Genomic DNA, 22,865 nt, shown 5'->3' on the forward strand with positions numbered 1-22,865 from the left:
AACGCCGCGTAGGGGCCAACGCGAGCGGATGCCTGCAACGTCGGCTCCGGCAAACGGTACGTGCTGCTCCTACCCAATCTCTCCTACGGCCACTAATCTGCTCGAGAAGCGACATAAGTGCCTAAGGAAGACAGGGAAACCGCCCATTCCGGGTGAAATCCGACCTTTTTTGTGCTGAGAACGATTATCGGACCGAGACGCTCAGCTGCCCAGTTAAGCCTCACCCGGACTCTACCTCTCCGCCGGCACCGCCGGCAACGCCAGCCATTATGATGGATGTAACGGTTGAAGGCCACACCATAACCGCACAAGAGCTCCAGTCAGACGATTGGACACCAGTGCTGTATAAGCCTACGCCTCCCGACCAGCCAGTTCGCCGAAACCACCTCACCACTCCGGCAACGCCTACCTCCGAGGCAGCTAACCCGAACGCCAGGAACGCGGCGCACGACGCAACAGCCGCCACCCGTAGCGGCAAGACGCCCGCCCGCCTACCACCTGCGACCAAGGAGACGCGCCTCACAGTTCAGCGTAGCAAGCAGCTGCCACCACTCCCACCCAACGCTATTCGTGTGGTCGTTCGCCCGCGCGGTGAACTACGACTTCTAGACGTCCCAACACCTCGACTTACGAAAGCAGTGCAGACCCAGCTCCGAATCCCTCTACCGGACGACTTCTGCCTGCGCACCCACCCGACCAACAATACTTTCACCATGGCAACAACACACTCCCCAACAGCCGAGACTCTCAAGACGCTAACCTCCCTCGCAATTGGAGACCAAACCTACCCTTGCACGGCTTACGTGGCACCCCCACCGGGGGCTACCAGAGGAGTCATCACAAACGCCTATGACGACGAGACCCCAACGCAACTCTACCAAGACTTGGTCAGAAGAAATCCGGAGTACACCATACTAGCAGCCCGACGCATGGGAAAGACGCACTCCATCCTAATCACCTTCGACGCAAACGCAGTCCCGCACTCCATCAAGTACATGGGAGCCATCCACCGCTGCACCCTATACCGCGGCAGTCCGGATGCCTGTACCAATTGCAGACAGCCGGGTCACCGTCACGACGTATGCCCAAGCCCCAAGACCAATCTTTGCCCCCGCTGTGGAACACAGCATTCGCAACAAGACCCTCCTTGTACGCCCAAATGCATTCTGTGTGAGGGCCCTCATCTTACCGGCACGGGATCGTGCAAGGGACGAAACCTTCACCAGCCAAGGAAACAGCCAAGCCACCCAGAAACGCAGCAGCAGAAATCGGTCCCACCCAGGGACAGTTTTCCCCAATTGTCATCCGGACCCACCCAGCCCAACCAACACAAGCAAGCCTGGACAGAGCCATTGAAACAAGCCTGGAACACGCCCCTTTCTTCTCACAAGCACACGACATCCATGACAGTGAATCCCAGTTTACAACACGCCCTGGCGAAATCCCAGGAGGAGGCAGCGGCAGCCAAAGCAGAAGCTACAGCAGCCCGAGCAGAAGCCGCCGCTCTTCGACAATGCATCGCCAAACTGGAAGCCCAGATAAGTGCTCTTGCCACTGGATCTCCCATTTCACCTAACCCCGCTCCAACCGCACCTCAACCTCCTCCCCTTAACCCACCCAACGACCATACCTTGCCCAGCGACTCCAACCCTACTTCCTCTCCTGATTCGCTAGCAATGGAGGATGACACAGAACCCTCTACAAATTCAACCACATGCACAACGCCACCTTCCTCCACCCCCCTCTCACTAGACGACATTCCAACCCTGCTTGAGTCCTTTGCTGCTCGCTTTGAGGCAAAATTGCAGGACGCTGTCACTCACATCAACCAGGAATGTGCAACCCTCAAAGACGCGGTTATTAACATAACACAAGACAATGCTGCTCTTAATCACCGATTCGACGTGCTAACCCAAGGGTTTTCTGACCGCTATAGCGATCTTGAGTCCCGGCTCAATTCTTACGCAACCCGCCTCACAAAGCTGGACTCCACCCCAAGTAGACGTAAGAAGCCTAAAGCAGCTGAAGGACAGGACAACCCTATCCCTACCACAGCTCACGACTCCCACCCCCCAGTTATCACGACTCCCAACCCCCAATCGACTCTCATGCATGATGGCAGCTCCAAACCGTAATCTTACTCTCTGGCAGTGGAACTGCCGGGGCTTTGGCCAGAAGCGTCATGTGGTCCACCAACTGCTGTCCTGCGCTACAGGACCCGACATCCTTGCCCTGCAGGAGCCCTCCAACCCACTCACCCTCCCCGGCTATACTCCTATTCTACCCACATCCCCCCCGCCCACTCGGGTAGCGTTTCTAGTTAGCCGCTCAATCACCACCTTTTCCCATTCCCTAGCGATTCAAGACATTGATCACCTTCTAATTGAGCTTGTGCCACAACACGTTCGAGCGAATAGTATCTTCGTCTTGAATGTATACAGCCACCCTAAATGCCTACAAAGCAACTTCGAACGCCTTTTTACTCTTGCGAAGCGCATAGCAAACAAGTGCCCCTTACTGGTCGTAGGAGACTTTAACGCCCCGCATACGGCCTGGGATTACCAGCACGACACACCGAAAGGACGTCGGGTGTGGTTAGCAGCGCAACAGACCGGTCTCTCCCTTCTTACCGACCCTACCTCTCCTACACGCACGGGAAACAGTGTCTGTAAAGGACACTACACCAGACCTTACATTCGCACATCGCCTCCCTCACGCCACATGGTGCAACACACAAGAGAATCTGGGTAGTGATCATAGCATCATCGAAATTCTCTTAAATGCTCAACTACCCCGCAGACCTCCCAGAGGCTCCACTTTCACGAAGTGGGACTCTTTCCGATCATGTAGAGCAGCCCGCACCGTCGTCCCCATCACGGACATCACCGACTGGTCCAAACAATTAGAAAGTGATGTTCGATCCGTAACTCGTCCCCTACGAGAGGACTGCCCAAGCGACACAGTTGACTCCCTCCTCCTGCATTTATGAGAAGCTAAAGCAGGCCTAGAACGACGCTGGCAAAGGCAGCGCTGGAACCGAACACTTAGACGCCGCCTCGCTCGTCTCAACAAAGAGATAGAGACGCACGCGGCGACTCTTTCACGACAAAACTGGGAATCACTATGCAACAAGCTAGATGGCAATATGAGTCTACCTCAGACCTGGAATCTCTTTAGGCACTTGATAGACTCCACTCAATCTAAGACCACACAAAGAGACAACCTCACCAAACTCATACATACTCCCGATACACCTCCACCGGGATTCCTCCAAGAACTTCGAAATCAGTACTTCCCCACATACCCTCCTGTAACACACCCCGACTATACAGGCCCCGCTAACGACCTCCTTGACCAACCCATTACAGAAGCAGAAGTTCAGGCTGAACTCCAGAGACTTAACACGTCCTCAGCCCCCGGCCCAGACGGGGTACACAACAAGGCGCTCCGGAATATCGACGCCCAATCCACTTGCCGCCCTTACCGAATACTTTAACGGGTGCTGGCAAAAGGGCACCCTCCCACCGCAATGGAAAGAAGCCAAAGTCGTGTTCTTACCCAAACCTGGGAAACCTCTGCTCACCTCTAACCTCAGACCGATCTCCCTCACTTCTTCTGTCGGCAAACTCATGGAGCATGTACTCCAGACCAGGCTCAGCAAGTACCTAGAAGGCAACAATCTCATACCCACCTGTATGTTTGGATTTCGTCCTGGGCTTTCCACACAAGACGTCTTCCTACAGCTAAAACAACACATTCTAGATTCCCAAACCTACGACACCAAAGCTATCCTAGGTGTGGATCTCACGAAGGCATTCGATAACGTTACGCACTCAGCTATCCTACAGAACCTTACAACACTGGCAGTGGGCGCCAGGATGTACAATTACACCCGAGACTTCCTCAGCCACCGCACAGCTACACTTACCTTCGGCGACCACCGCCTCCCAGGCATAACAATGGAAGCACGAGGTACGCCCCAGGGAGCCGTCCTCTCCCCTATTCTATTCAACATAGCACTTCTTCACTTACCCCAACAACTAGCTCAAATTCCCGACATTCATTTCAGCCTTTACGCCGACGATATCACTGTCTGGGCAAACCACGGCAGTGACGCCGAAATAGAACAACATCTACAATTGGCACTAAACACCATCGACACATATGTACAGGAGCGCGGCCTGACATGCTCCCCTTCCAAATCAGAGCTCTTTCTCTACCGCCCCAAGCAACACGATTCAGTCATTCCTTCCATCTCTCTTACGCTAGGTACCCATCCTATCCCACTAGTATCCAAAATCCGCGTGCTAGGACTAGTTCTACACTCCCACGGCGCGCACGGAGAAGTCATAAAGACTCTCCAAACACACGCTCAACAGACCACCCGACTTATTCGCCGCATAGCGAGCCGCCGGGCTGGCCTACGTGAGCGAAACACACTTCGCCTTACTCAGGCTTACATCATAAGCCGCACCACATATGCCCTTCCATACCTACCCCTCCGACAGAAGGAGAGAGACCGGGTAAACGCGCTCCTACGGAGTTGCACGAAAATGGCTCTACGACCACCGACCGACTCCTCAAACTCGGTGTCCACAACACCTTTGAGGAACTCACAGAAGCCACCTTTACGGCACAAATATCCCGTCTATCTAACTCAGCCGCTGGCCGCGCTCTATTATCCCAATTAAGCCTAACCGCAATTACACACCCTACCGAGGGGGTCCCCCTTTCTTCTATCCTCCGCTCTAACCTCAACATACCTCCCATCCCCAAGAACATGCACCCTGAGCGAGATGGGAACCGCAGAATAGCAAGGGCTTGGGCCCTCCACAGACAGTACAGCGAGGACCATGATGTGGTCTACGTGGACGCAGCAGAGTATACGTCAGGCTCCCGTATGGCCCTGGCGGTAGCCGACAATCAGGCAAAGCTTCTAACCTCCAGCTCAATCATCACCAATTCCACCACAGAGGCAGAAGAGGCAGCCATCGCGCTTGCTATCGTCTCTACATCTGCCACCAAAATTATCACTGACTCCAAATCTGCCATTGTCAACTATGCCAACGGCTACATATCCGGCACCGCTGCTCGCTTACTACGCTTCTGGCAGCCCCGGCACCCCATAACCCTCATCTGGACGCCAGCACATGCCGGCCTCCCTGGCAATGAGGAGGCTCATTCCCTAGCCCGAGGTCTTACATTCCGGGCAGGAGGAGTCGAGCCCCCTCTACGGGCCAGGGAGCGCCTGCTTTCTTTCAGTGATATCCTTTCGTACTACCGGGACGAACGAAGGGAGTACACACCCCCAGCCCCATCCCTCACCATAGCGCAGGCCGCACACTGGCGTCGACTACAAACTCGGACTGCCCCATACCCCTTGCTGCTACATGCACGATACCCAGACCAATTCCCCTCCTCATGCAAACTTTGCAGTAAACCAGGAGACTTCCTACACACCCTCCTCACATGCCCCACCTTCCCTCATCCCCCATCACAGACCGTGGCGGAGTCTTACTGGGAGACTCTTTTGACCTGCACTTCCCCTCAAGACCAGTGCTGGATCATCTCCAGTGCTATGAGAAGGATTGCGCTCCAAGGGCTCTCCTTCGCTTTGTAAGGGTGCGTCCTCACAGTAAGGGAGCACCCAAGTGCCATGTAGGGGTCTTCGCCCCCACCATCAATGGCAATAAAAGTTTCTACCACCACCACCAACGCGACTTATGTGCGAGTGAAAGCGCGCGAGGGGCGGGGGACGTGCGCTTTCACGGAGAGCGAACGCACGGCGGAGAGCAAACGCGACTTCCCAGTGAAAGGGGAGCGGTGGGCGAGGAGGGCATCGAGGCTCTCTAGACTGTGCGTGTGCGTGCCTGCTCTCCCAGTGCGGCGCATGCGCGCCGCCCTGCCTGCCTCTGCCGCCTGTGCCGCCGACTCTCTCTGGGCTTCCCCTCCCCTCAGATGCTGAGCCGTGCTCCCTATAAGGGCTGCAGAAATATGCATCTTTTCCCACCCCGAACCTTTACTACGACTACTACTACTACTACTACTCTCTGGGCTCTCGCCCGCCTCTCCCCTAACAGTGTCGACAACGGCGTTTAGCCGTTCCGTCACGTTGCCAGCGTTTTGACAGCGGTTGTGTGCGGTCACACAAACAACTCGAACAACTTTTGTCGATGGCGGCGGAGTTTTGCCCGCGTTCGCAGCGAACACACGCGGCGTTGGTGACGTGTTTATGAAGAACGTACGAACGTGCCAACCTTTGCCGTGCACCCTATGGCGGTGTACCGTAGCGACCATAAGGCCATGGTCCCTCTGGTCACTAAATAAATGAAAACCACCGGATCATATATATTTCTCATTATTTAATAGCTCAAATAACAAATTAAACCATCACAACCTAATAGTCATAATTGGAAATACATAATTCCCACCATAGTACAGCTTCGCTGGTCTTCCATCTGCACCCCAGTGGAAGAGCTGACAGTTCTTTATTTATTTATTTATTTATTTATTTATTTATTTATTTATTTATTTATTTATTTATTTATTTATTTATTTATTTTCAGACACTGAAACCCATAATGGGACTATCGCAGGACCGGTAAAAGAATAACGAACGCATACATCACCACATCACATCCCTTCATTACATTAAAGACCACCAATTTCGGGGTATTACATAAGCGGTGGGTACATGTATAAGTAATTACAAACACAGAAAAGAAATTGCAGGTATTGTATGAATAGCACGAATGAATGAATCTAGCGTACGTACAGTGATACGAGTTATAAATACAGGTAATGAACACTAAAATACAAAGCATATCTATGAAAAGTGCTTAGAGGGAGCATCTAATAGCATTGAGTAATTCCTTCAAAGATAAATAACGAGTCTTAACAGGCAGATCATTCCAGTATTCAATAATCCTGCGAGAAAAACTGTATTTATATATGCTAGTGCGAGCGTGAAAGACAGATAAGCTCAGTTGATATTTTTTTTATTGCGATATTAATTGTATGGACACTCCAAAGCGGATTTCTGCCGTCGTCGTCGTTGTGAGGTTCCGTATGACGTCAACGGCGATGAAATCGTCGCCGCGCTCCGGACGCTGTATGTGCGAGTGAAAGGGCGCGAGGGACGCGAGCTTTCACGGGGAACGCACGCCGGAGAGCAAACGCGCGTTCTGTGCCGTGCTCCCTCAAGGGCTGCAGAATTAAGCGTCTCTTTCTTCCTTTGCAATAACCATATAAAGAGAGCAAACGCGACTTCTTCCGTCGCACAAAAGGCCGTGGGGGGACGGGAGGGAGGGGAGGCGACGTTTAGCTGCGGCACCAAATGTGTATTTATATAAAAAGTTGTCGCAGTTTCACCTGAAAGGCGAAGCATCATTTGCGATAGCAACTTTGAAGAGAGCTATATGGAGTAATGATAGCAGCTTTATCAGCTGCATAAACTTGGACATGCAGCAGCACCGGCAACACGCAGAACTGTTGTCGACGCCGTCGGCGTTTTGCCCGCGTTCGCTCAAAATGCGTGCGGCGTTGGTGACTGTTGCCGGAGCCTCTGATATAAATAGGCACTTGGTGCCACAGCTAAACGTCGCCTCCCTTCCCTCCCCCTCCCCCACGGCCTTTCGCGCGTCAGAAGAAGGCACGTTTACTCTACATATATGGTGATTGTAGAGGAGGAAAGAGACGCCTACTTCTGCAGCCCTTAAGGGAGCACAGCGCAGTTGGCGCTGAGCCGTGCTCCCTCAAGGGCTGCAGAAGATAGCGCCAACCTTTCCCTTTCCCTCAAGAACCACTTATCATCATCACAGCGCAGAACGCGCGTTTGTTCTCCGCCGTTTCACTCCCCGTGAAAGCGCGCGTCCCTCGCGCCCTTTCAATCGCACATACAGCGTTCGGCGCGCGGCGACGATTTCATCTCCATTGACGTCATACGGAACCTCACGGCGACGGCAGAAATCTGCTTTTGAGTGTCCATATAATTGCTATCGCAATAAAACGTTGCGAGGCGAGAAGGTGGGTAAGATTTCCGACGCTGCTCGACGAGTGTCCCATTCAGATCTCGTCGAAAACTTCCGAGCCGCCCCCAGAGGCACCGGCAACAGTCACCAACGCCGCGCGCGTTCGGTGCGAACGCGGGCAAAACGCCCACGGCGTCGACAACAGTTGTGTGCGTTGCTAGTGCTGCTTCATGTCCAAATTTATACAACTGATGAAACTACTATCCTTACTCCGTATAGCTCTCTACTAAGTTGCTATCGCAATTGTTGCTTCGCCTTTCAGGTGAACCTGCGACAATTTTTTTTTTTGTAGGGGCTCTGCGCGTGATAGATTAGTTAGGGGAGGTGTTATGGGGAGGTATTAGTTAGGGGAGGTGTAATGCGGAGAGTAAAATAGTGAGCGCAGGAGTTTGAAAGAGTCATTGTGACGCCGATGGGAAAAAGGAGTTAAACCATGTACATCCAAACGAGATGACGGTGAAAACTGGTTATGTCATGGCGGCAGTATATGAAACGAATGCCATTCTTCTGAAGAGATTCAATTTTGGTAGTGGCCATAATGTTGTAAGCGTTCCATATAGTACAGGCATTCAAGAATAGGTCTTACGACTGTTTTCTGCTCTAAGGAACAAATGCCGTTACCACCCCAAGTCCCCGTTTTGCAAAGAAACAATAAGGATACTTAAAAAAAGTTGTCGCAGTTTCACCCGAAAGGCGAAGCATAAATTGCGATAGCAAATTTGCACAGAGCTATACGGATTAATGATAGTAGCTTTATCGGCTGTATAAACTTGGACATGCAGCAGCACCGGCAACACGCAGACCTGTTGTCGACGCCGTCGGCGTTTTGCCCGCGTTCACACAAAACGCGCGCGGCGTTAGTGACTATAGCCGGAGCCTCTGGGGGTGGCTCGGAGGTTTTCGACGAGATCAGAACGGGACACTCGTCGAGCAGCGACGGAAGTCTTTACCACCTTCTCGCCTCACAACGTTTTTATATAAATAGGCACTTGGTGTCGCAGCTAACCGTCGTCTCCCTTCCCTCCCCCTTCCCCACCCCCACGGCCTTTCGCGGGTCGGAAGAAGGCGCGTTTGCTCTACATATATGGTGATTGTAAAGGAGGCAAGAGACGCCTAGTTCTGCAGCCCTTAAGGGAGCACGGCGAAGCATGCGCGTTTGTTCTCCGCCGTGGGTTCACTACCCGTGAAAGCGCGCGTCCCTCGCGCGCTTTCACTCGCACATACAGCGTTCGGCGCGCGGCGACGATTTCATCTCTATTGACGTCATACGGAGCCTCACGGCGACGGCGCCGACGACGGCGACGCCGACGGCAGAAATCTGCTTTGGAGTGTCCATATAATTGCTATCGCAATAAAACATAATACACACCTCGGAGACGGTCTCGGACAAACGGTTGGCATGCCTGCAACCACGCCCACCCGGTCCAGCCCGTTCACCGACCACAGGCGTCTCTACCTGCCCGAAGCTCCGCGTTTTACGACCCTGTGAACTGTTTTCAGTCAAAGTACGGTTTTTTCTCCGTTTCCTTCCCCGAGTTCGCGAGGTGCGCTTTGCGTGGGAGCTGTTTGTGACGAGTGTACGTGCGTGTGTGAGTTACTTCGCGTCGAGTATTTCTTCTCCACAGTGGTATCTTTGGGACCGCTTTTGACCAGACCGAGGCTTTCTCACAAAGTGCGCCACTGGAGAACAAAGTATTTGGTAGAGTAGGTTTTTAACAATATGCAATCAGTCTTATTTTTTTCAGCGACATAATGTGTTCGGCCTAGGTAACCAAGTTTTTTTCCGGTGCTTTGTTGCAAGTTATCTGTACATATATAAGCTCTGACCACGGCGTCTCGCCAGAGGTTGCCGCTGCAATAGTTTTGCAGAGAACGTGCCTACAGGACCTTGCACTTGAGAAACTCGATGAGTCACTCATGCTATTTGCTTTATATATTTTAGTATCTGATTCCAGCAGAGCATATCTCTTAGATTCATAGCACATCTGACAAGTCATTGTGAATATTTGAATATATATATTACTACTGTTTTTAGGCCGCTCTACAGCCGCTTTAAGTTGTCATAGCCAGCCACGTTACGCTTTGTCAAAATTGCATCTTCGAGTTCATTAGAACATTGGCCACACAACACCACATCATCATCATCATCATCATCATTAAAACTTCTGACCAGGATAACCCTGAAGTGAACATGAGGCCTAAGTACTTATATTCTGGGACGCGCTGAAGTAGAGTTATAGGAGTAATTTACATAGGAACAATTAGTACGCGTGTGAAATGACATGACAACGGTTTTTTTAAGTTAACGTTCATTCGCCAGACCTCACAGCATCTTGAAAACTTAAAATGAGCTATTCAGTGTTGTGGTCATTAAGTGTGGTAATGACGTTGTGAACAGCACCGTCGTAAGCAGAAAAGCGACCTTTTACTATAACAAGGCGTGATATATCATTAATGTATAAAGCAAGAAAAGCAAAATGGATGTTCGCAGGATCTTTTTGCCTTCTACAATAAAAAAAAGTGTAGATTGTTCTGAAATTTAGGCCAATGAAGGCAGATAAAGCGCGATAAACGAAGCCCCAAGAACGTCTGAAGTAGCAAGCACGACGATCAGGCAAATTTATCTACTAACCATAATTCCTGTAGTCGCTGAATGATCGCAGCGCCAAAGTTCTCTCTACTAATTATTGTACGAAACTTTATGGTTATATCCCAGTATACACGTTTTATTGTCGTTAGGCGCTATTTGGGCGCGTGTGCGCGTGCATGCAGCCGAATACCCCAAAATAGCCCTTGAACGTCTCCGTTCAGTTGGTCTATGAGGAAACCCTGGCAAACCGCAGTGGTTTCTCCACGTTCCGGCTCTAGGTGGTGGTGGTGGTGGTGATGTTGAAGCAGGCGGGGTTAGCCTGGCATACATAGCCGGCAATTGTTCCGCCTGATCCTCCTTCGAGTTGTGATCAGGGGTGTGCCATCAGGTGTCGATGAGCCCCGTGTCTCGCAGGAAGGCTATCAGCAGTCGTTGCGCTCTCTTCCTGATTGCCGCGGGCCCTCCGGGGAAAACGACGGCTTCGGAGGTCCTGTGCGTAAGACTGCTCTTTTGTAGGCTGTCGACCATCGCTTTTCTTTCTGTGTCAAACTGCGGGCATAGCCAAATGAAATGTTCGATGTCACCAATGTCACCACAGAAAGCACAGAGTGGGGAAGCGCGAAGCCCAGTCTTGAATAACCAAGCTGGGGTGTACGCAGAGTCGGTCCTGATGCGGTATAAAAGCGTCGCTTCTTCGCGGGTAAATCCATGAGTCACACAGGCTTAATGGGGATTCTTGTGGATCTCCCTAAAGTGAAGGCGGATTGCACCCTTAGGGTTCTGAAAAGCTTTTGGAGCTTCCACTTTTGGGACACATGTCAGCGCTAAGCGTGCCAGGGCGTCAGCTTTCTCATTTCCATCAATTCCTACGTGTGATGGTATCCACTGAAACCTTACGTTAAATCCTTTGCTCGTTAGATTGTTAACCAGTGCCAGATATTGCCGTGTAAATTTCTCTAGAGGTAGGCCTCGATGTAATCTCTGTAACGCTGACTTCGATCCGTCAGCACCACGACATCTCGTGCAGAAAAGGCCCATAGTTTCCGCAAAGCCACGGTGATTGCAGTGCTTTCTACTGTTGTAGAGGAAACTACGCGATCCAGCCGGCCAGACCATGACACATCAAGGAATGGTATGCACAATGCCGCTGCACAGCTATCTGTTTGTGCGCACGCTGAACCGTCTGTGTACACCTGTAGGTGGTTTTGAAGCGCTGTGCTCAAGTGGTCCAGCACAATAAACTTTGCTTCTGCAGTTGAAATGGTGCGTTTCGCCGGTAGGTGGGGTACACTGAGGCAGCAGGTTACGGAGCCTACATGCAAGCGCTGTTTAAAACAGCGCTTCCTTGCAGGCTACCTACTGCAGGTAACGTCCGAAAAAGAGCATGGCGGGTCAAGGCGACTTCATTTAGGCCATTCCAATCCTAAAAATCGGAAAGTGTTCGGCTTCGCATGGAAATGTGAGCGAGTTATTGCTTTTAGCCGCCGGAGAAGCGCCGTGCCTGGGTGGGACTCGCCCGGCCTTAATAGCTGCGTCAGCAACGTCTGAGATATCAGGAGGCGAAGTGGAAGAGACTCTGCCTCATTAGTGTCTTTCTTGTTTGAAGCCGCCTGTGGAACTCCCATTGCCAAGCGAAGTCCCTTTCTGTGCATATAACTGTGTGGTACACGGGCAGATATGGATATGCTGCCGATATTCTTTGTCTCTAGAAGGACGTTGGCTTGTCCTTCTGTCTCTACATCTAAGAGCAATGCTCCCTGTGCTGTGAAGTGGCTCTTCACTGGTGCTCCACCGAGAATCGTTTCAAGCTCAGAATACAGGACAATAGGGTTCACTTGCCTTAAATCAGCTCTTTCGGATGCTGCAGTGATTAACACTGGAATGCCCTCCGCCCTGTCTTTACGATGGCGCACAATTCGGAATCCACCCTCGTCCATGTCGAGGTCTGAAAGGTTCGCCACGTTGTCGTCCTCGAAGATTGTTGACTCGTCTTCAGATTCACCAGTGTCTTGTCGCTTGCAGTCAGGCTGGCTTGTACAAACCAGCTGGCATTTCTGACCCGGTGTCACCCCTTGGGAGGTTATGGCGCAGCACCCGTCGGTCTCCGATACGGAAGGTACCTTTTGGAGTCGACCGACGTCTTTAATAGTTCTGACCAGTAAGATTACCAGAAAATAACGATAATAACGATAAATGTAGGCAGAGCTACTCAGACAGGCTAGCAGCAGCTTCGTCGTTCTCTTCCTCTCTTGCTTGTACTCCCACACTTAGTTAATGCATAAGAGCAAGTGAGCGGCTTCACTACATTTCAACGAAAGTGTTGCTGCACCCTAAACGCCTCGGATGTGTAAGCAACCGCTGACCGCTTACTCCATTTTTTATAGCGTTTATAAATTTCACTTTGCGCACTTGCTATGCGTGATGAAGTGGCGCTCTTTTCGGCTTGCAGACGAGCAGCCGATGCGACCGGTCACCGCTCGTTTAGGCTGTCCGCCCTGAAAAACTAAACAGGCTCGATGAACTTTCGAATCACCTTGTATGTTAAACACGTACGCAAACTTTGTGTTTATGAGACGCACTGAACTTTCAAAACGTGCTACGATACAAGATCTAGACCTGTTACTTTTATCTTTTTCCGGCATATGGACTTGCCCTGTTATTGTTTTGTGCTTTTAGTATGGAATTTTTCACAGTGCTTTAGAGTGTAATTACTTTTTTAAAGTTTAATTATCAGATACCATCTCGCGAAAGCCAACCCTTTTTCTAGGTCATACTTGCCATTTTTGCAATCCAATAGTAATAGAGATGGCATAGCTCCTATGCGCGTCGCATTACTACCCTGAAATTCAGAAACCAACCAATATTCGCAGCACTGACAGCAGGAGTGCTCTAATAAGGTACATTACACAGCAAGTCTCAACATTTAGAACGCTACGTCAGTATAGGGCGACGTTGAAGCGGCGCGTGAGGTCACTGATCGAAAAGAAGTTCACAGAAGATAAGAGAAAAAAAAGGTGGAGCGTGGGCGTCGGCAGTGGCAGACGCGCGGACTTTGAACGAGCTTGAGAATCGTGGTAGGCGGCGTGATGGAAAAGCAGGCATCCGAGAAAGACATCGCTCAGGGCCTTGTAAACAGCGCCTGACAGCTCGTCTGTCTCTGTGGCGATTTATTACCGGAGTGCGGCCCGGCACGAGTGGGATGGAGTTCGGGCAGCGCGCACGAACAACCTAGGGCTGCCCTGCAAAGACTAGAAATAGCTTCTCGGAGAGCTCCCTAATGTTTATGCACGCGACGCCGGCGTTCGCAGGACGCAATGCGTGTCTATCAAGCAATGGAGGTTGCTATAATGTATGGACGTGAAACCATGCTCTATCTAGCCTGCTAAAAGTGTTCATGCGTTACTGTCGAAACTAAATAGCTTATGCCAATGAGTTAAGACGTTGCATTCACCCGGGTCTGCCTCCCTACAATACTTGCAGACCGTTCGTTAGGCGGCCTGCTGTCGGAAATGAGAAGCAACGTTTGTCCCGAGACGTATCCGGAAGTGACGAAGTGCTTTATTAAGCTGGCGTGCTTAGAGCCATCGGAGATTGCGGATAACCAGTCACAGACGTTGTCGGATCGCCGCGCTACTTTCTCCGGTGTACTGATAGCAGCTTCAGCAAGTGCGCCATGGCGTTGGCAACGCTCCATGGATATAGCGGGACAAAACATACGCACAGCATCGCTAACGGCCATCGAATCTAATTGAGCCCTCAAGGGGTACATTCTTATCCTGCGCGTACGATATCTTTGACGCGAGATTTACAGGCGCCACCGGACAGTTTGTGCTTATGTAATGAGGCACCGCACCTGACAAAGGAGGCACCGATCGCTCTTTTCCGCGCCCACAACGATAACTGTCAATGCGAGTTGTTCTTCGCGTGGTTGCGCGAAAGGGTTGAGAGGAGGGGAACAACACGGGCCAGCCCTCTGATTGCAGCCCTTTGACTGGTGGCTCTTTCACTTGTCAGTGAACAACGACAAGCAGCCCGTGACAAGTGAGCTGTCCATCGTACTAGTAGTCGTGGTTCATGTGTGGAGCAAGCAACTTGGCTGTGTTTACTTTATCCTCCAACCCACGCGCATTCAACGCTGGAATTTCTTCGCGTCAAGCGAAGTGCCTTCTTGTTCTCTGACGTGTGACTACGCTGATTTAATGGTGCGGTCGTGGTGGAAACGCCTGCCTCCAGTTATCCGACTATTTCACGGGAGGACTCCATGCTGTTCGAATCCGACAGCGCGTTTTACTGTGATGGGCGCCGCTGGGACCGAAAGATTGGTTAAAACACACACACACACGCACACACACACACGCACATATGCCGCCTGAAAAAAAGATGCGAGACTTTAGCATGTTGTGCAATGTTATACTCGTAGTGAAAAGTGGCGAGGAAGCTGATTGACTGCCGCGTTGAATTGTCACTGTGGACTTGCACTCTCTATGCCGCTGCAATGCCATTACGCTTCTCGGCATCTAGCCGCACCTCTGCCATTGATTTGCATGAGATCGAACCAGCAAGTTTGGCTTGTATAAAATGCAAACCTGACGTTACACATATTTTGACCAATGCATTATGAACGCTCACCTAATATAAAGTGCGCTATTTCTGGATTGAGTCTCACTACGCGATACCGTGCTGTGTTGAAAATTTTCCTGAAATGGCAACACTGCAGCAGGACAAATCATGATGGATTAAGCGGAAAACTACAGCCTTTTTAAGCAAGCTTTTCAGGCTCTCAAGTCTCGGCGGTGGTGCTGGCGGTGGTGGTGGCGGCGGCGGCGGTATCACGCTGAAAAGTGGGGCGCTCCTGGCGACATTGCAGAAAAGGTCCAAGCTCAATGGCACATAACCAGGGACAAAAAGAGAGCGAGAAAGGGAGAGAGAGAAAGAAAGAAAGGAAGAAAGAGAGGAAAAGAGAAAGAAAGAAAGAAAGAGAAAGAATGAAATAGGAGAGAGGGAAAGATAGAGAGAGAGAAAGAAAGAAAGAGAGAGAAACAAATAAAGTCATCACGAAGGTCAGAGAAAGAAAGAGCCAAATAGAGAGGGAGAGAAAGAAAGAAATTGAGGGAGAGAAAGAAATATACAAAAGCTAGAAAGAGTTCGGAATTTGGCCGTGCATTTAGTTTTTAATGACTGTGATAGGTTTTTCAACGTATCAAGGGCGAAAAACACTTTGCACTGGGACACACTTCAAAAACATATGGGAAGTTTTTTGCTTCAAATTTTTTCATAAAATATTTCTTTCAAGAACTGGAATTGACCGAACCCAATATATATTTAGCCCTGATTATGTGTCCGTACGAAGAGACCATTCGCTCAAAGTTAAAGAATACAGGTGCCAGACTGGCCTCTTCGAAATGACTTTTTTCCCCAAAACAATATGTGACCGGAATAAATTGCCTGAGGAGATAGTTTCCACAACATCAAATGATTCATTTTCTTCCTTGCTGTGAAATTTTTATGTTTAACAATTTTGTGTTTTTCCTATCTCAATGATTTTTTTTTCGCCGCCAAAGCGCAGCGGTATTTTGTGTACCTTTTCTTTTTTCAACTCCCCCACTGTAATGGCAGAAATGGCGCTCTGGGTACTGTGATAAATAATACTCTCAACTCCCACTGTAATGGCAGAAATGGCGCTCTGGGTACTGTGATAAATAAATAAATAACATATAATAAATAAAAAAGAGAACGAAAGAAAGTCTCCACGAAGGTCAGAGAAAGAAAGAGAGAAATAAGAGAGAGAGAGAAAATCACCACGAAGGTCAGATACACACACGACAAGCTTCGCTTACCCCCACTTTCTCGACAGGGGAAGGGCTGGTGATTTTTTCATTGCGCTATCAATGATACGGACGGTCGAGGTCCATTGGCGACGCCACATTGTCGTTGTCGTGTGGTCACCGTATCAACGTCCATGCGCGGCCCACACGTTGAGGATTAGAAAGTCTCCAGAAACGTTCAGTTCATCTGGCTGCAAAAGCGACGAGACCAAGTGGACTCAATGTTACGTAGCGCTCAATTGGCTCTGCCGGCGCCTTGCTTCGCTGTTCGCATAAGCGCTGTGCGCACTCACATTAGCGTCCCTGCTGACCAGCTGTGTCTGCAAACCACACTACGGTGCAAACAATAGCTCTCAGCAGATTTTACAAAATACATCGAGGTCGATTGATCTGATCCTTTCTTTCATCGACATCAATCGATCTGACGCCCGTGTTGGCGGAGCTGCTCATCCAACCCGCTTTCTGAGGCAATCCTCAACGAAGCGCAAATCCTTGCTGTCCCTTTCAGTGGTTCGCCAGCGGGCAAAATCGACAATTTCTGACGTTATAGCTTAAATGTTCTATTCCAAGCAGAATGTTTCTTTATTGCAGAAATTGCTTGCTTTATGTTTTTTTTTCTTCTCGTGTGCCCAGAAAATTAACGCAAGTGTTTCCACGTCGGCAACACATCCGGCAAGCTTTAGCGAGTCTTGAAAACTCCCCACCCGAATGCACACTAGGCTCAAAAAGGATGTTCGAGGAAAAGCTCCGGAACACAGAGACCATACAGGTTATCGGAAAAGTGCGGAGCCGGTGATACCAACGATTTTCACGTCTGATCCTGCAAGAGAACAAAAAATTTTTGAAGTAAGGCCCCCAGCGAAGTTTCTTTCATTCGAGTTTCGTTACCCTTCAGAGCGCGGCATAAATGTAACACCCTCCGTGATGCCGTAGTGACTTTGGGCGTCACGCAGCTGTGCCTGAGGCTGCAGGATCAAAATCCGATCGATGCGGCAGTATTTTGGCATCGGCAAAATGCAAAAAGAAAAGAAAACATCTATGTGCTTTGCATTGGGTGCACGTCAAAGAATTCAAGGTCCTCAAATGTAAGCCGGAGTCCCCCATTACGACGTGCCTCGCAACGAGATCGTGATTTTGGCACGTAAAACCTCGGAATTTAATTAATAAATGTGACAGCATCGGGAACTGTTGCCCACCAAATCTAGCGACTGCTGCTCCATCACAAAAGGCACAGACCCATTCTAGGTAGTCATCTTGCTATCCTGAGGAGTTGGGTTGTGTGTATGTTGGAGATATATCGACTTGTTCGCCGTCTTTCCTTGAGTAAATAGAAAACATAAAGTGCCAGCTTTCGCTCCACGAACGTACTTCACGCTTCCCCTTTCACCACTCCGGATGAAAAAAGAACTGAACGATCTTGTCTCCAGTTTTTCGCAAGAAACGCCACTCGCAATGGCCCCAGGCGCTAGTTACACACGTCGAAGCTGGTCGCCGCTGCTGCCGCCCTTAGACCAACTGAAGCTTGCAACCTCCTCCCTTGAGAACGAACCCCACCGGGGCCTTCGAAAATTTCATCTCCGCCCCTGTTTTCCTTTCGCCAAATTCAAGAATAAAAAGAAAGATCCAACAGACAAGTGGAAGCCTGATTGAAACAAGGTTCTTTTTTTTTCTTCATGCAGAAAAATGTATCACAAGCAAGCAAACACAATCTAGGCAACAGGGAAGTGCTCTTAAGACATCTGCGTGATGGCAAGCAAGGGTCCGGCTATTTTATAGCTCCTTCTTCGTAGTTTTTATTCTTCAAAGCGAACCTATGACACTGTGTTGGTTTCTTCTCTTTTTCTATATTTTTTTTGTTATGTGCAGCGCGCCACGCTTTGGTTGTGCGGCAACAGCACACTCTCGAAGTGCCTAATGATGCCCGAGAGTGGTTGCAGCTCGTTACGGTGCACTTCAACAACATTCTCTCTTTTATTTTCAAGAAGCATGCTCTGAAAACAAACCTTTATTACCAGTGGCCCACATCGCGCGCTTGGCAGCATTTCAGACTGCCAACCATCTTGCATCTTTATATCAAAATCTTGTGACACCAAACCGTGCCTGAAACAGACAGTGTGTGTTTTCGTGCGTTTCATTGTGTCTGTTCTTGGCATTCAGTTTCGCACATTCACTAGGAAAATATGGATTTCATCATTGCTTTATTTTTTTCCATGCACCGAGTACTTGGCTTTTATTGTGCCTGCCTCACAGGTAGTCTCCAATATTTGTTTTTGTCGGTGGTGGCAGTGTACATTAGAATTGCATAGTAAATATACTTTTTCTGTATCACGTGTTTAGCTTTAATTTGTATGAACGCGTTACATATATATACATGTATATATATATATATATATATATATATATATATATATATATATATATATTCCTATTTATGTATTTCTTGAACGAGAAGAAAGGGGCGGTGGACATAGGGGCCCTATTTTTATTAGTCACAGGAATTAATATGAATCGAAGTAGAGCATTCTAGAAAATTGATTGTTTTATTTGAAGTGTAGAAATGATAAGGTCAAATGAAATGAAAGTGGATGAAAAAACAACTTGCCGCCGCTTGGTCCGGCTGCCACCCGAGGCAAGTTTTTTTCCCCCACTTTCATGTCCTTTGACTTTATTTCTCTACAGTTTAATTAAAACAATAAATTATTTCTCCGATACTTTCCTTTTAGTCATTCTCTGTTCACTTTCTATTGTTGTGACTATCAGAGCTCATATTTTATGATAACTCTCATTGGTGAAAACTATATCACTCTATGTAAAATCTTATTGTCAGATGCGAAGAGGCGAAAATTGAACATGAAAAGTTTGTTAATAAAACATGTTTGCTTTAATACTAGAATTGTGTACGTTAGAGCGTCAATGATTTCAAAAAGTTAGCCTGTGGTTTGTAATGATGCACGTTTTTGAGCGCAATAGCAATTTTGACTACAATAGCCGCGTTCACAGGTAGAGTACAGCGCACTGTTAGCTGGAACACATGAGTGTGGAACACCTGCATTTTTTTTTCTATGAGAACTGCACGAACACCCAACTTTGCAGATGATGACTTGTGGTTCGTGGTCCTGGCACCTTTCTACAAACCTGTGCAGTGAATTTACATAGCTACTAACGGCATCTGCCGCCAGAGCACCCGACAAGTGAGACGCACATGAAAGTGTATTTTCTTTAACATTGGCCTGACTGTACATATTTCACGACAAAGTGGACTAAACAAACGCCGCGGTTACACATCCAACGCTAAAACCACCAGCGAAGTCTGCATAACCCAATGTAAATCGGTTTATGTTGCATCTGAATTCTAAAATAGTTTCTAGCAACTCAGCAGCAGCGCAACAAGCCCGGGAATATCTTGGAAAGATCTCACTACTCGCTCAGCGAAATCCAGCTCTGATAGCGCCCTTCCTATAGGCGGTCACTTATGTGCAGAAAATGTCAACATAGGATGTTAAATATAGAAACGAACAGCTTGTGAGTAAAGTAAAACTTGTAAGAAATCAACCGCGCCGGCATGCTCACCGGCGAGTTCGACGCTAGCGTTTCGGGAGCGGGACGCGCCCAAGGCATTGGTGGCGGTGCACCAGTAGAGTCCCGTGTCCTGTTCCCGGCGGCTGTGTTGCACGTGTAGGAAGAACAGCTGTCCCTCGGGCAGAACCATGCGCGTGGCAGAGTCGCGCACGGGCCTCCCGTCGTGGAACCACGCGATTCGAGGAGCAGGGTCGCCGTCGGCGCCGCACCGGAGCGTCACGGGCTCGTGCTTGCGGACCACCACGTCCACCGGCTGCTCCGTGATCCGCGGCGCGCGGCCGCCTTCTCCTCCTCGTTGTTGGTCGCTCGACGCTGCGTGAAGACAAAGGAGCTGATATAGCGATGAGCAGGAGGGTGTTAGGGCATTCAGATTTTAGAACACATGCCACCTATTGTGCAACTGCCCTCAGTTCGATACAATATGCACTCAATGTCCAATGCGCAGTGAGAACTAGATGATCGTCCATTGTCTGTACAGACGCTACTGGAACGGTGCCCCAGAAATGGGTAAACATAGTTGTGTTCTTCTTAAAACTAAAGGTTTGTGCTGGCGCCTTTGAGTGCGTGGTGCTGTTTTTGCACGCGCACACATTCACCTCCGATCTCTCTCTTTTCGATCATTTGGCTACCCTACCCTAGGGTAGGTTATTCAATCAGACACTTCGCTGTTTAAGATCCCTGCCTTCTCGCTCTCTTTTCTCCCTTAACACCCATGTGGGTATATAACGGTGCTTGGCTTGTCCCGGGGTAAAGCTAAGGTCGAATTGTTGGTAGCAAGTAAACAAGATTGACGACCGCTAAAACTTCATGAAATAAGCGTTATAACTACCGTTGTCAAACTCTCATGTTATACATTTCGATAGTCAAAATTATTACATAGCTTTTGGTTATTAACTACGGCTTCTCTCATTGCAGAGGTAGTTCGAGCTCGCTGTTTTGCACAATTAATTTTTGTAGACTTAAGTCTAAGGCTGGAAGCAATGAGACAAACTTAAGGGTGTAAATAATTTTGACTGAGGATCACTAGCAGCATAGAATAAAGAATGAACAACCAACTGTGACAAATGAGTAGTATCATTACGCGTGACCTTGTGAGAGCGCGATGCCACATTTTCAAATTCCAGAGTCCTAGCTTACACCGCGCCAGTATATTTCACCATGCCTAACCTCAGGTCCGCTATGCTTGACTTACATTCTTCCTTCGAGCTTTCTCTTGACTGTCTTTGTTTTTCCTTTTCATTTCTTCTTCGCATTTTTACAAGCTCGGGCTTATTTTTGATGCTTGTGGCATAGCCAGCCCTTCGGTAGCCTTCTCTTCCAAACTCGCGCCGTTTAACAACCAAACAACTCTCACTGACAAGCATGTAACCTCTAAGGCCGCTTTTTTATTATTCTTGTACTACTTTCCGGCCAGTTTCTACCCGCCAAAACACCAAAGAAAGCTTTACAAAGGTCCCTTGAATAAGTTCAAGTGAACAAGCGCTCACGCAGCTACACAATCTGCTTCAACTGGCCCGTACTATGAGGCTAATCACGAAGCAGTTGCAGATACCCCGCTTCGCGACGAAAAAAAAAAAAAAAAACGAGTGCTTCATCTTCAGGAAGGCGGAATACAGGGTGAGCTGCTTTTTTAACTTGCTACTTGCAGGTGAAGAACGTGTACATTACTGAAAACATGGTGCGACGCAAGATATTTAGATGAAAACGTGGCCGAACCAATACAAGGCATAACCACGTCAGACTTCTTCGCCGTTACTTCCTGAATTCTGCTCAAAGTAAAGGAAAAGAACACGAAGACGTAACAGCATCATTTGCTGCATCTGTGTCTGCTTTACGTCAATATCCTATTTAAAGACCGCATTATCAAACGGCTCACAAGGATGGCTCGGTGGGCTGGTTGGTAAAGCATTTTAATGGGGTAAGAGCGCCCACAGACAGGGACAGAGTGAAGAGTGGACCCGTACACATCTAGCGTGAAGAGCGGATCCATGCACATCTAGCGTTCTGTCCTGTTGTTTCTTCACTATGTGCCCCTCTGTGTGCGCTGTTACCCTCTTAAGATATCAAACAACACCGTTACCCAGTGCTTAATATAGAATTATTGGTGCTCTCAGTGTACAATGCTGAGGGCATCGACCACATGCAGAAGCAAAGTGTCCACATTACGCTATGTGGGCACGTCCTGCAAAGTAAAATTAGTCACCGGAGGTTAATGGACGAAGGCGTTATAACCGACAATATCCCGAGTGAGCTGGCTGCAACTCAAGGCGCGAAAGGTCGAAGGTTCGTGCGCAGACTGAGCGCTTTCATTTGAACGACTTCCGATGCATACTAGAGATATCACTTTTGTTGTTTCCTGTCTGTTCGTTTGTTTGTTTCCAACGCTCTTCGACCAATTCAAGCGTCTCGTGTTCTGCGGACGGACCCGTCCGTGGCTCTGTTTTCTTTACCGAACCTATACGCCTGCGTCATCCCATGAGGGAAGGTGCCGCTTTCTTCTCCTTGATGAAACCCACGTACGATGGCCAGGAAACTGAAGCAGCCAACCGATGATGGCAGTGTTATAGTAAAACTAGAGCCCGCAATATCCGGTTGCTTGGCAAGCACTCGAGTTTTCGAGCTCTCCGGATGTGCCTAGATGGCAATATCGCAAGGTGCTCGAGGGGTTTGATCGAACTGTTTAGCTTTGCGACGTGACAGATTCGCTTGTTCTGTTTTTGCTCTGCTTTTAGGGCGCATTTGTGCCTTCTCATTTATTTTATCTTTTCCTACGCCAGTTCAAGCTCTCAAGATCTCTGCAAGTTTTCTAGCGGCTGAAGTTCTGTGTAAAGTTTGTGTTTA

The 22,865-nt window shown here is 49.1% G+C and overlaps 1 protein-coding gene across 1 annotated transcript in view; it reads right to left on the reverse strand.

Annotated features, from left to right (window-relative positions):
* The window catches only part of LOC119456672 (roundabout homolog 1), a 76,263-nt gene extending 55,952 nt beyond the window's left edge, over positions 1–20,311 (reverse strand). The window contains exon 1 of the mRNA XM_037718497.2: positions 20,016–20,311. Coding sequence (XP_037574425.2) covers positions 20,016–20,154 — 139 coding nt within the window. The 5' untranslated portion in view covers positions 20,155–20,311. The remainder of the gene's footprint in view (positions 1–20,015) is intronic.
* Positions 20,312–22,865: the final 2,554 nt, after the last annotated feature.

The sequence above is a fragment of the Dermacentor silvarum genome, chromosome 6 (assembly GCF_013339745.2).
Source record: "Dermacentor silvarum isolate Dsil-2018 chromosome 6, BIME_Dsil_1.4, whole genome shotgun sequence".
NCBI classification, from domain to species: Eukaryota; Metazoa; Arthropoda; class Arachnida; order Ixodida; family Ixodidae; genus Dermacentor; species Dermacentor silvarum.